This window comes from Sphaeramia orbicularis, chromosome 2, assembly GCF_902148855.1.
Source record: "Sphaeramia orbicularis chromosome 2, fSphaOr1.1, whole genome shotgun sequence".
Taxonomy (NCBI): domain Eukaryota; kingdom Metazoa; phylum Chordata; class Actinopteri; order Kurtiformes; family Apogonidae; genus Sphaeramia; species Sphaeramia orbicularis.
In genome coordinates this window covers 27,711,751-27,723,843 of record NC_043958.1, presented here as the reverse complement: position 1 = coordinate 27,723,843, position 12,093 = coordinate 27,711,751, and the positions used below count along the sequence as shown (strand labels likewise).

Here is a 12,093-nt window from a genome sequence, read left to right as displayed (position 1 = left end):
TCAGAATCTCACCTTTAATTTTATGCATTCCGCGATGACTTTCCTACGGAGCCCGAGAAGGGACATGTAAAAAATAAAAATTATTGCGTTATAATGCAAAAGTATTGCGTTATAACGTAATCGTATATGCTCTCTCTTGCTTGAGGTCCGTACATAATACGTTGGGCTCCAGTTCGGGTCCGACCATGTCAGGTCTGACATGCCCCCTTGTCCTGTGTAGTATGACCGTAACTCTTTCATTATTTGTCTGATCAGAAAAATTCCAATGGTTTCTGAATGAAATTCATATTTGCCCAGCTTCATGGTTGTGGGCAGCTTCGTGGATACAAGTGGATGTGCGCCAGGAGTGAATGGTCTACACATGAGAAAGGAGGATGTGCGCATTGTATTAAAATCTTTTATACTCCTGAGCCTAAAGTGGTCCACCTGGACTTGTTTTCTTATTTTGACCATGAAAAGGTCAGAAAATATGCTTTGAGTCCTTTTGCCCATTTTTGCAGAACACTTCGAACGTTCAATATAGCAGTCATTTATAATTCACTGCTTATTTCAATACTGTAATAACAGCTTAAAATGATGAAAAACACAAAAACGGAATTTGTTTTTTTTTAGTTTTAGCAGAGAATAACACTGAAATTACACATGGATACAAGATTTGAATTTTAAATATGAACTTTGAAAGTATAAAAATTATTTACAACAAACTGTGAGTATTTTCCTTTTATTGTGCAAAAACAGGGTAAAAGTGCAAACTATACTGATGTTTCCCCCCCACACACACACACACAGGGCATTTGTCCGTTCTGTGTCTGCAGAGTGCCTTCATGTGCATGGTTCTGTCAGAAACAGTTCTGCCAGTTCACAGGTCTCACACATACAGGCAGTGCTCCTATGGCAGAGTTTGAACTTGGAAAATAGTCTCTTCACACCAAAAGTCAGTCATCCTGTGGATGTGTTGAATGTCTGTGGTATCTGAACTGATCATCATCAGGCTCTGCCTCCGTCCTTTATCTGTGCGTGGACAGTCTTCAGTCTCTGCTCTCATCACCAGAGCCTTTGCTCATCACCGTGGTTTCTCCCTCTTCATCCTTGAATGTAACTTCCGGTGGACACATGGAAAAATAACACACACAGAACAATGCATTACACAAGACGAGGTAAAATTGCACTATTGAGGGAAAAAAGTTACCGAATATCAGCGTATGCGCTCTTATTTTGTAGAGCGTCATGCGCACTTTTACGCACAGAAAGTACAACATACTACAAACTAACACATATTGTACATGGTTCGTACTTTATTCTATAAAACCACCGTGCAGTATAAGCGTCAATTTACTCATACAATAAAGTAAAACAAGTAAAAACTACATAGAAAAAAGCAGAGAGTGCTTCAGTCATGCAGAAAGTCCACTAGGAAATGGAGCAGGGTGAACTTTACCTTTCTTCTTCAGATGTTGCTCCATCAGTCGCTCCTTCGGTCACAAATCCATCCGTAAACCTCCAGGGTGGTCTTGGAACTGGGGATGACCGTCTTGCCTACATTTTCCAACACTAAATCTAATCTGTTATCCACTCCGTTATGCGCTCCGTTTCTCCGCTCCATGAATCCGGTCTGCTGTGTGCGTCCCCAGTCACAGAATGGCTTATTTTGCGGCTTCTACGACGGGTGCCCATGAAATTTTCACATTGACCCGAGAATGCCCATAAAGCACAGTGTCTCAGGTTTCAGAAACCGTTGGAATTTTTCCGATCAGACAAATAATATAAGAGTTACGGTCATCTGAACGACACATGCATAGGGCACAGGGCAGGGCGGTGTGTCTGACCTAGCACGGTCGGATCCGGACTGGATCCCAATGCAAAAACTATTGTGTTATAATACAATACTTTTAAACTATTGCATTATAACGCAATACTTTTGCGTTATAACGCAAAAACTATTGCGTTATAACGCAATAATTTTTATTTTATGCATGTCCCTTCCCAGGCTCTGTACTTTCCTGTTTTCTGACATATGGGGCTAAAAGTCTGTGGCTTGTCATTAAATTAAAAAAAATTCTCTTTGGTAAATTAGAATCCCTTACTAACCCTTGCTGAGAGTATCTTGTTATATCCATATGATGTTTTTTTGTGTAGTTTTTTGGAAGGAGTTTGGGCATTCTCTTTGTCCAGAAGGTTGATTTGGTTGTGTAGTTCAAGTAATCTGGTGCTTTGAATGCCTCCCAGAGAATAGAAGGGGTGGTTTCTGAATTATCATTATTATCAAAATTAGAGATCGACCGATATGGGTTTTTCAGGACTGATACCGATTATTAGTAGTTAGAGGAGGCCGATAACTGATATTTGGAACCGATATTCATTTTGCAGTAAAAGTATAAAAATTGACGTAAAAAAAAATTTAATAATGCAAACACTGAACTTTGTTTAAATGCCTAAAGCATGTTTATTTAATCAAACAAATAGAAAATAATAGCTCCAGAAGTGCATGGATTTCCTAGACTCAGAAGCATCTCTTATAAAGTTGAATAAAAACTTAAATAAATAGTTCCCTGAAAATTTTCCTCAGTAAATAAAGTAAAATTTAATTAGAGCGATAATGACTTATCTTTGTTTTAAGTTCAAACACAACAAAAATACAGGGAGTTAACAACCTCAGCAGCAACACACAGCCTTCCCTGGTGTTGTTGGCCGATTGAAATACTGTCGGACTGCACTTTTAGACTTAGGTCCATCCATCTGTAACAAGGGTTGGAAAAAAAAGAAAGAGAAAGTGTTAAAGGTGGAGCCACATGCTGACATATACTTAACTCATGCTTAATTTATTACAGCATTTGGGACGCCTTAAGTTGATTTCATTATTAAATGCAGGGACCCTGTCATTCAAAACTATGTTGCTACATTCTTAATGATTAATATGACAAAAGCTACATAAAAAAGTATAATAGTTGCTATGAGTGCAATTAAACTCCTGACAGAACACAAACAGCCTTTAGGGCTTTAATGAGCCCACACAGTATTTAAAATGTTCCACCATTTAGTTCAGATAAATCACTTCTGAATTTTACTCTTTCTCATCTTCACTTTAATTTTCAGATCATTGGACTAGAAAGCTCACAGCAACAGTAGTAGTCGTGAGTTGTAGAGTTTTTCATGTGACTTTAACACAAACACTATTCTCCACATTATACATTTTGCCCCATTGCTAATATATAGTCTGCAGAGCGTTTAAAGCCAGATTGACGAACTAATGTTATGGTAAAAGCTAATCAGCCTCCACCTTAGCATGTTTCCCTAAAACAAATGAACTGAGTTTTTTACGCGCTCTCTCTTCATCACACACACATACTTTTCTATCACGGACTGTTTCCATCTCCATATTATCAGCAGTCTTCTTTTAAGTAATTCACAGACATGTCGGGAGGTAATACGAGTTAGCAGAGCTGCCGCTAATGTTTACTCCGCTCTTACGTTATTCTGCTGCTCACTGTAACGTTAGTAGTAGTTGTGAGATGTAGAGCACTGGAATGTTTATGACGATTTTGGAAGAGATTTCTGCGTTTACCTTCGACACGTGTTTTCTCTCGGGAGCCTCTCACACAAGAAAACTTTCCCTCTCCGTGGTGTGTGTGTGAGGACAGCTTCCGCTTCAGAGGGTCTGCTTCTGCCGCTTAACCAATCAGAGGGCGCAGGGTGGATGGTGCAGGAGACAGTAGGCAGGAGAGAGAGTAAGGCGCGGCTGCATGTGAGCCGAAATAACCCAGTTTTAAATTGATTTCTTGATATCGGGCTGTCAGATTAAAAAAAGGCCGATGCCGAGATACGTCAAATTTCCAAATATTGCTGCTGATAATTTGCCCGGCCGATGATCGGTCGACCTCTAATCAAAATAGAGGGATATTTGAGCTTCTAAATAATCACAGAGCTCTTTTTCAGTTAGTAACAGAGGATTCAGCCTCCAGTTCGTCTGTGGCTTCACCATGTTTTGAATATTCACAGTGCACGTCGAAGAGCTATGGTCTGAGATCAGAATATTATGGTATGCCACATCTACGGCATGTGGCATTAATTTGGCTTCTATGAGAAAGTAATCTATCCTGCTGTATGAGTTATGCATTGCTGAGTAAAAGGAGCATTCTCTGCCAGTCGGGTTAGCGATTCTCCAAATGTCAGACAAATTAGTATTATTGATGAATGCTTTCAGAAAGACACTCAAATTACTTCTCTCTATTCTGCAGGTGGAAGATCTATCTAAATACAGGTCTATGTTTTGGTGTTTTGATATGCAGGTTGAACATATCCACCTCAGATTTTGGATTCAATACATTCAAGTTGGTGACCTTACATGACATCATATGATCATGGTGGTGCAACGTGTTCTGAGGTTTTGTCATGAAACAAGTAATTGTTGTAACTCATTTGTACATTGTTGAATCTGCATCAGTTTTCACATGTAGAATAAGAGGATTGAGTTTTTAAATGTTTGAAAATGTCCTATTAATTATCTAACTAGTTAATTTTGTCCGTCTGCTTAATCTGGTTTAAAAGGGATGTGTTTGTTGTGTTCCATTCCATTGCATTTCAGTGACCACCTCTTCTGTTTGTTTGTGTTTTGATGTAGAGAGAAACCAAAGTGGATTTAAAGTGAAACCTAAAAGTTGTGTCTGGACAAAGATCACCTGATTCCAGCAAACATGGATGGAAGACCCACCTGTGACCAGTGTGGAAAGACTTTCACCACAGCAAGTTCCCTAAAAATGCACCAACGCATCCACACTGGAGAAAAACCATATGAGTGTGACCAGTGTGGAAATGCTTTCACCAGAGCAAGTGACCTAAAAAAACACCAACAAGTCCACAGTGGAGATAAACCGTATGAGTGTGACCAGTGTGGAAAGGCTTTCACCAGAGCAGATAGCCTAAAATTGCACCAACGCATCCACACTGGAGAAAAACCATATGAGTGTGACCAGTGTGGAAATGCTTTCATCACAGCAAGTTCCCTCAAAATCCACCAAAGCATCCACACTGGAGAAAGACCAAATGAGTGTGACCAGTGTGGAAAGGCTTTCACCACAGCAAGTTACCTAAAAATCCACCAACGCATCCACGCTGGAGAAAGACCATATGAGTGTGACCAATGTGGAAAGACTTTTACCGCAGCAAGTGACTTAAAAAAACACCAACGCATTCACACGGGAGGAAAACCATATGAATGTGACCAGTGTGGAAATGCTTTCAACACAGCAAGTGACCTAAAAATCCACCAACGTATCCACACTGGAGAAAGACCCTATAAGTGTGACCAGTGTGGAAATGCTTTCACCAGAGCAAGTTATTTAAAAATCCACCAACGCATCCACACTGGAGAAAGACCATATGAGTGTGATCAGTGTGGAAATGCTTTCACCAGAGCAAGTGACCTAAAAATCCACCAACACATCCATACTGGAGAAAGACCATATAAATGTGACCAGTGTGGAAATGCTTTCACCAGAGCAAGTGACCTAAAAAAACACCAACACATCCACACTGGAGATAAACCGTATGAGTGTTACCAGTGTAGAAAGGCTTTCACCAGAGCAGACAACCTAAAATTGCACCAACTCATCCACACTGGAGAAAGACCATATTTCTGTGGCCAGTGTGGAAAGGCTTTTATCACAGCAAGTTACCTAAAAATCCACCATCGCATCCACACTGGAGAAAGACCATATGAGTGTGACCAGTGTGGAAAGACTTTCACCACAGCAAGTGACTTAAAAAAACACCAACGCATTCATACTGGAGAAAGACCATATGAATGTGACCAGTGTGGAAATGCTTTCACCACAGCAAGTGACCTTAAAATCCACCAACGCATCCACACTGGAGAAAGACCATATGAGTGTGACCAGTGTGGGAAGAGTTTCACTCAAATTAATGGGCTTAAATGTCACCACCGCATCCACACTGGAGAAAGACCATATTGGTGTGACCAGTGTGGAAGTGCTTTCACCACTGCAAGTCACCTAACAATCCACCAACGCATCCACACTGGAGAAAGACCATATTACTGTGACCAGTGTGGGAAGTTTTTCACCAAAGCTAATCACCTAACAATCCACCAATGGACCCACACTGGAAAGAAACCCTACCAGTGCAGATTTTGTGGCAGATCTTTTCTCACAGGTTCAAAATGTACTAAACATGAACATGTCAAACATTTCCACAAAGGACAAAAAAAGAAAATTTGTACAAAAAGTAAGACATTGGACTCTAGTGGAAAGAGTCAGTGTCATAACACACCTAAACAGTTTGAATGTTTCCAATGTGATGAAAGACTCTCATCATCCTCTGCCCTCTGCTATCATTAGCACAGATGTGAATCATCAACGTCAGGACCAAAATGTTCCTCAGCATCAGATGACAAGAAGAAATATAGTGTGTGTGAACCAGCAGCAACCACTTCTGAAAAGAACATCAGACTTAAAAACCCTCCAGATCCGACTTCACAGAATCCAAATGTGAAGACAAACATCAGACTGAAGGCTGTGTTTTGTTGTTCTCAGAATACAGAAGTGTGTTCTACAGCACCTGTATAAAACCCTACGGATCCTGTATAGCATTGAACATATATCCTCTGTGTCCAGCTAGGGTCAAAGTGCAATATATATTTATCTCTACTGTTTCTTGGTTGGTTGACATGCTTGTTTTTATTCTGTATATACAGGGTGTCCCCGAAAATGTATACACACTTTAAATAATTGCAGGTGTTTATTAAAAATAAAATTCATTCAATTTTCAAAATGTAATAGAATTTACAAACATCCTTTTATTGTTTTGTCAGTGCCTGTTCTCAAACTGACGTCTGCTCTGGTCCAGACACTGCTGACAACGCCAAGCAATGGAATCGCACACATCACCAAACAATTCCCTTGGTATTTGTGTGCATTCATGTTCAATGGCTGCTCTCAGTTCAATGAGTGTTGCAGGTCTCGTAGTGTAGATTTTGTCTTTTAGGTATCCCCATAAAAAAAAGTCTAGTGGTGTGAGGTCTGTGGTGTGAGGCAATGTGCGATTCCATTGCTTGGCGTTGTCAGCAGTGTCTGGACCAGAACAGACGTCAGTTTGAGAACAGGCAGTGACAAAACAATAAAAGGATATTTGTAAATTCTATTACATTTTGAAAATTAAATAAATTTTAATAAACACCCACTTTACAATTATTTAAAGTGTGTATACATTTTTTGGGACACCCTGTATATTTAATTTATTTTCTTTTGAACTGTTTGGCACTATGCACCACAAGAGAGTTGTTGCTTTTGATGTCATTATACATATATATAATGACAATAAAAGCATTCTATTCTATTCTATTCTATTCTATTCTATTCTATTCTATTCTATTCTATTCTATTCTATTCTAACACATCTGACTCTTCAAGTGATCATTTTATTTTCTTCTTAATGTACATTTACATAAAATCACAAACAACACTGATATATATTGTTCATTTCCAAAAAGAAGTGCAGTTTGAGTTGATGATAAAGTTCAAAATTTACAAGCAAGAAAAAAAATCATTTCCAGGTAGAAATGTTAGATGAGTTCATATAGTGTTAATTATTGACACTTGTTATTGTTGAAAACACTTTTGGTTACAGATGTACATTTCATTTTGATTCCATTCCATTACCTTCAATATATTTCATTTAAAACATTGTCAGTGCATGTTAATATTTAACGTGTCTGCTTTCAAAGCAGTTTTTCCTAAATGGTCCCTTAACCTTGGTCCTAAAATGGTCCATTATTATAAATAAATGGGTCTGTGGTGTGGTTCTCAAGCTTTTTGTACTCTCAATGATCCTGTCTGATAAAATGTAGATATTCATAACTGTAAACATTTGTAATGACTGTAAACCAGTAAAAAAAATAATGTTAATGTTTGTGTCTTTTATGGAATCAAACCCAAACTTGGACTGCTTCAGCTGCTCCTTCAGATGTTTCTTTTCTTCCTGTGTGCCATACAGTTCTCTTTTCAGAGCTTCATAGTCATCATAGAGCTGGTTGAACTGCAGGTTGAGTTGGTTCATCTGTTTCCTGAACACAAACTTACATTCATCTACAACACAAAAAGGAGATACATTAACTCTTCATGTGCAACACATCAGCTTTCAAACATCCACAGACACACACAACACACAAACTATCTGTCTGTTTCTCTATCACTCTACTCACCTGACCACCAACCAACCAACACAAACACGCACTAAATATGACTTGTGCAGACCTTCAGAAGAATCTAGAGGATCTTCCTCGGGTTCACTTGTGGGGCAGGTAGCAGGGGCCTGATCTTCATCCTATATTCTCTTTCTTTCATATCTAGCACAAACAATAGAGTACAGTTAAGTTAAAAACCCAAAATAATCAACACATTAAGAGAAAATGCAATAACATAATAAAGAAGGCCATATAAATAGATCTGATTTGCTCAGATAGTTAACAAGTGACCCAGAAAGTCGAAAACTACATATGACATGACACTGACCTGGCCACCTTTCCTGAAGTGTCTCTGGTGCGGCTGTGTGAGAAAACAGATGGAACCAAATCTGGATGATCACAACCGTGGACGGTACTCCTGATAAAAGAAAGAAATACAATTAGCTTTGCTTATTGTTTCTTTGAACCTTGTTTAGCCTATTTGCTCTTTTATGAGCTCAGCCATAATGAGCACCAATAGCACAAGCATTCACGTTAATTCTGAGTTCAAGAAAACCGTACACTACATGTCACATTGAAGACTGTGTTGCCCTTAAGACATATTTTGTAAGAGTTTTCTGTTTTCTTGTTAGTTTATTATTGTTATTCTGCCTGTATATTTAAGTTCGCTGAAGTTTTAGAACTGTTCATTTGTAATGGTTTGGTGCCCTCTTGTGGTAAGACATAAATAGTGTTTTTGAGTTTTTACAGAGTGTTCAGCACATGTGCGGGGAATACTGTGATCAGAATGTAATGAAGAAGCGGGTTTGTGCAGAGCGTAGTACTTTTGTCTCAACACGTGTCGCCTTGGACATCATTTGTCTTTTTACACGTTCTAAAAGTGATGTCGGAGGACAAACAAGAGAAAAGGATCACCTTGTCATCATTGGAGCCTACATCACACGTGTTAGCTAGCTGTCTAGCATACGAAAAGAAGAGACTGGATGCGAGGGCAGTCAAATTGTAGTAATGTGTTTGTATAATGTTAAATAAGCAAGACAGTTTAAAATGTACGTTAAATGTGAATATCACTGAATTTATTTTGTTATACGCAAACTTCCGGTTCGCAATCTATCACTTCCGGTTTTAAGTAATATGCACGAACTTTACTTCGAAGCTCGTCTGTACTCTTTCAAAACGCAATCAAATCATCCTGCAAAGTCACAGCGAAACATCGGAGAGGCAATGCTGTAAGTTTATGCAACTTTGTTAAAGTATTTTCGGGATGTGTTTACTGAGAGATTGTTACATATGTTGTTTTAGTTATTTACAGTTTTCACCGGTTGTATGAATAGCACGTATGTTGAATAGGAAACTACAGTAAAAGGCAAATCCTTACTCTACGTCTCATCTTTGACTCTGGTTTAACTTGGTGTTTAGTCTGTTTATACACACTGTACACGACACTAAAAAGACACTTGGAGGATTTTCAGCCTGAACCAACAAACCTAAACCAGGGTTCCCACTGTTTCCCTGAAATTATTTTCCAGGATATTTTCAGTCGCTATGGAGACAAGTTATCCCATAATACACTCCTCCATTCCCCTGTCCTTCTCATTCTGTGGAAGTGTTCTTTTCTACAGTTGTAACTTGCATTTACCCAGACTGTTTCTATGTTTATTACTCAGACATTTGATGTGCAGTCTATGGTAAGAATTTATCTATGAACAATAATTATGACAAATGTATCCTAGAATAATGCAAGCACACCCACAGATCACAGCGGAGCACTTCATTAGCCTGACAAACTGGAGTTAGTGTTCAACTGGACAATTCACACTCAACTGTCTCTTCTCTCTTACTTCTCTCTTTCATTTCCTCTAAAATATTTGTATATTTTCAATAAATCACTCAAAACTATTTCCTTTGTTTCATCTCAGTTTAGGCACACAAGGCAGGGGAGGACCAATAATTTTCCAGGATAACTTAACCATTTCCAGGACATTTGACCTTTTTTCTCATTTTCCAGGTTTTCCAGGATGCGTGGGAACTCTGCTAAACCATCCATGCAGCTAATCTTAGTACTTAACAACAAAAGCTAAACTTAACGTTACAACACAGAGCCAACTTTACAAACATTAGTAGAAGACAGACACATTTGTCGGCCAGTTAACGTTAGTTGGGCTCTGACCTACTGAATCAAACTAATACTGTGTCATTAACTGTGGTAAAATCACACACAGTCCTAACTTACTCATTATTCAGCTCCTGTTGTCAAACATAAACATACTAGACACAACTGCCATGCATTCTTCAGTTTTACATTGGAATGATGAAGTGTCTCCTTATAGATGTTCTAATGGACCTGCAGGTTTGTCTTTCTCCACCTTCGTTCAGCTTTAACACACTCGCTTTTTTCACTGCTGACTTCTGTCTTTTGTCCATGGGGATTTTTTACTAACTGGGGATAACCTTCACTTTAGTGGAAGCAACTGAATAAATTATATTTGAAATCTTGAATCACAGGATCCAGATGTGAAGACTAAAGCCGACCAATTAATTTGGCCGATTATAGCGTATCACTGATTAAAGGTAGGGTAGGAGGTCCTGGAAAAACGGTTCAAGCAAGCTACATTTTGAAAATACACAATTCAAAAGTCTTCAGACTTTCCCCCAAAGCCACGCTTCCAGAGTGCTAGATTGTACTCGCAGAGGGGGGAGGGACAAATGATAGTTGAGTTTGACAGACATATCATCATTCAATCATTTCAATGGGCCAGTTAAAATGATTGGATGTTTTTTCAGTCCTGTCCATTCCACAGGTGACTAAAATTTTAATTTTTGTGTTAGAACATTGAATTAATTGGTTGCATTCAAGGTGTTGCAGGTGGCGCTAAGTAAAGAAGAGGAGGTGCAGGGATTAGGAAGGTGGGTACAAATATACCGGCCTGCAGGAAGGAACAGGTGTGTGTCTGGTGGTTCCAACCGGAGGAGTGGGGTGAGTGCACACCTCGGTCCATGCTGGTATGCAGGGGAACGAAGGAACACTGCTAGGCTGAGGCCCTGTTTTTAAATGTTTATATTGTTCGGAGGTGTGTGGCATGAACTGTTTTTATGTTTCAGACTTGTTTCCCTGCTGGGGCAGCAAATACTGGTAGTCGGTAAGGGAGCCATTTGGACAAACCAGGTATTTTAAATTTTGTAATGTAATCTGCAAACGGTTGTCTATTTTAATGGATTTAATAAAGTATTTAAGATTTGTATTTGTGCTTTTTACAGAGGCATCGGGGGCTTGCTAGCTGTTTTTTTTTGCTGTTGTTTTTGTGTTATTAGTTGGTCTGCGTTTTTTTCTTTGTCTAGTCCGCCCGGACAGTGAGCCGGTAACTGGGACAAAAGATCTGAGAATTGCCCTCGGGGTGGACTAGTTTTCTTTCCTTGTTTTCTTTTGTTTGTCTTGTTTGTTTGTTTTATCCTCTGCTGCCACCCCCCGCTTAAAAACAGTGCTTAGGTTGAATCTCAGTTAGGCTGTCAGGGCAGGCATATGGTGATGTTGTTACGTTTGCAGTGATACGAACGTGCATGAGAACTTTTAGCATGTTAAATCACAGAATGTGTTAACCCTTTTGTAGTGGACACAATAGCGATGTGTGTTATTTAACCCCTGCCTTGTTATGGACATGTGGGATATGAACCGAAGAGGTCAAAGTGGGCCTATGAACTGTCAAGCAGAGCTTTGTAATAAAACTGTTGAACTTTAACTCCTCCACTGTCATTATTGACACTAATTACCTGTAGTGGGAATAAGAGGGGTGTGAAGGGGATTTGAAGGTGTAATGGCAAAATTACTTATATCCATATATATTCATATATATTTTCATATATTTCATATTTCATATAGGCTTCTAACTCTATTTCAG

At 39.0% G+C, this 12,093-nt stretch overlaps 3 protein-coding genes across 4 annotated transcripts in view; 1 reads left to right on the top strand and 2 right to left on the bottom strand.

Annotated features, from left to right (window-relative positions):
- LOC115431685 (zinc finger protein 271-like) overlaps nucleotides 1-12,093 on the bottom strand; it is a 145,695-nt gene that overhangs the window by 94,124 nt on the left and 39,478 nt on the right. The window lies entirely within an intron of this gene.
- Nucleotides 1-12,093, bottom strand: part of LOC115431679 (zinc finger protein 664-like) — a gene marked incomplete at its 3' end in the record, with an annotated part of 114,913 nt that overhangs the window by 63,776 nt on the left and 39,044 nt on the right. The gene's annotated exons all lie outside the window — the stretch shown is intronic.
- Nucleotides 1-12,093, top strand: part of LOC115433429 (zinc finger protein 420-like) — a 32,106-nt gene that overhangs the window by 5,842 nt on the left and 14,171 nt on the right. Inside the window, exons 2-3 of one of the 2 annotated variants that reach the window (XM_030154845.1) lie at nucleotides 4,619-6,194; nucleotides 8,022-8,028. In XM_030154845.1, the coding sequence (XP_030010705.1) occupies nucleotides 4,692-6,194; nucleotides 8,022-8,028 (1,510 nt within the window). In that variant the 5' untranslated portion in view covers nucleotides 4,619-4,691. Of the gene's footprint in view, nucleotides 1-4,618; nucleotides 6,195-6,353; nucleotides 6,740-8,021; nucleotides 8,029-12,093 lie in introns of those variants that run through there. The other variant, XM_030154835.1, reaches the window with a different exon arrangement.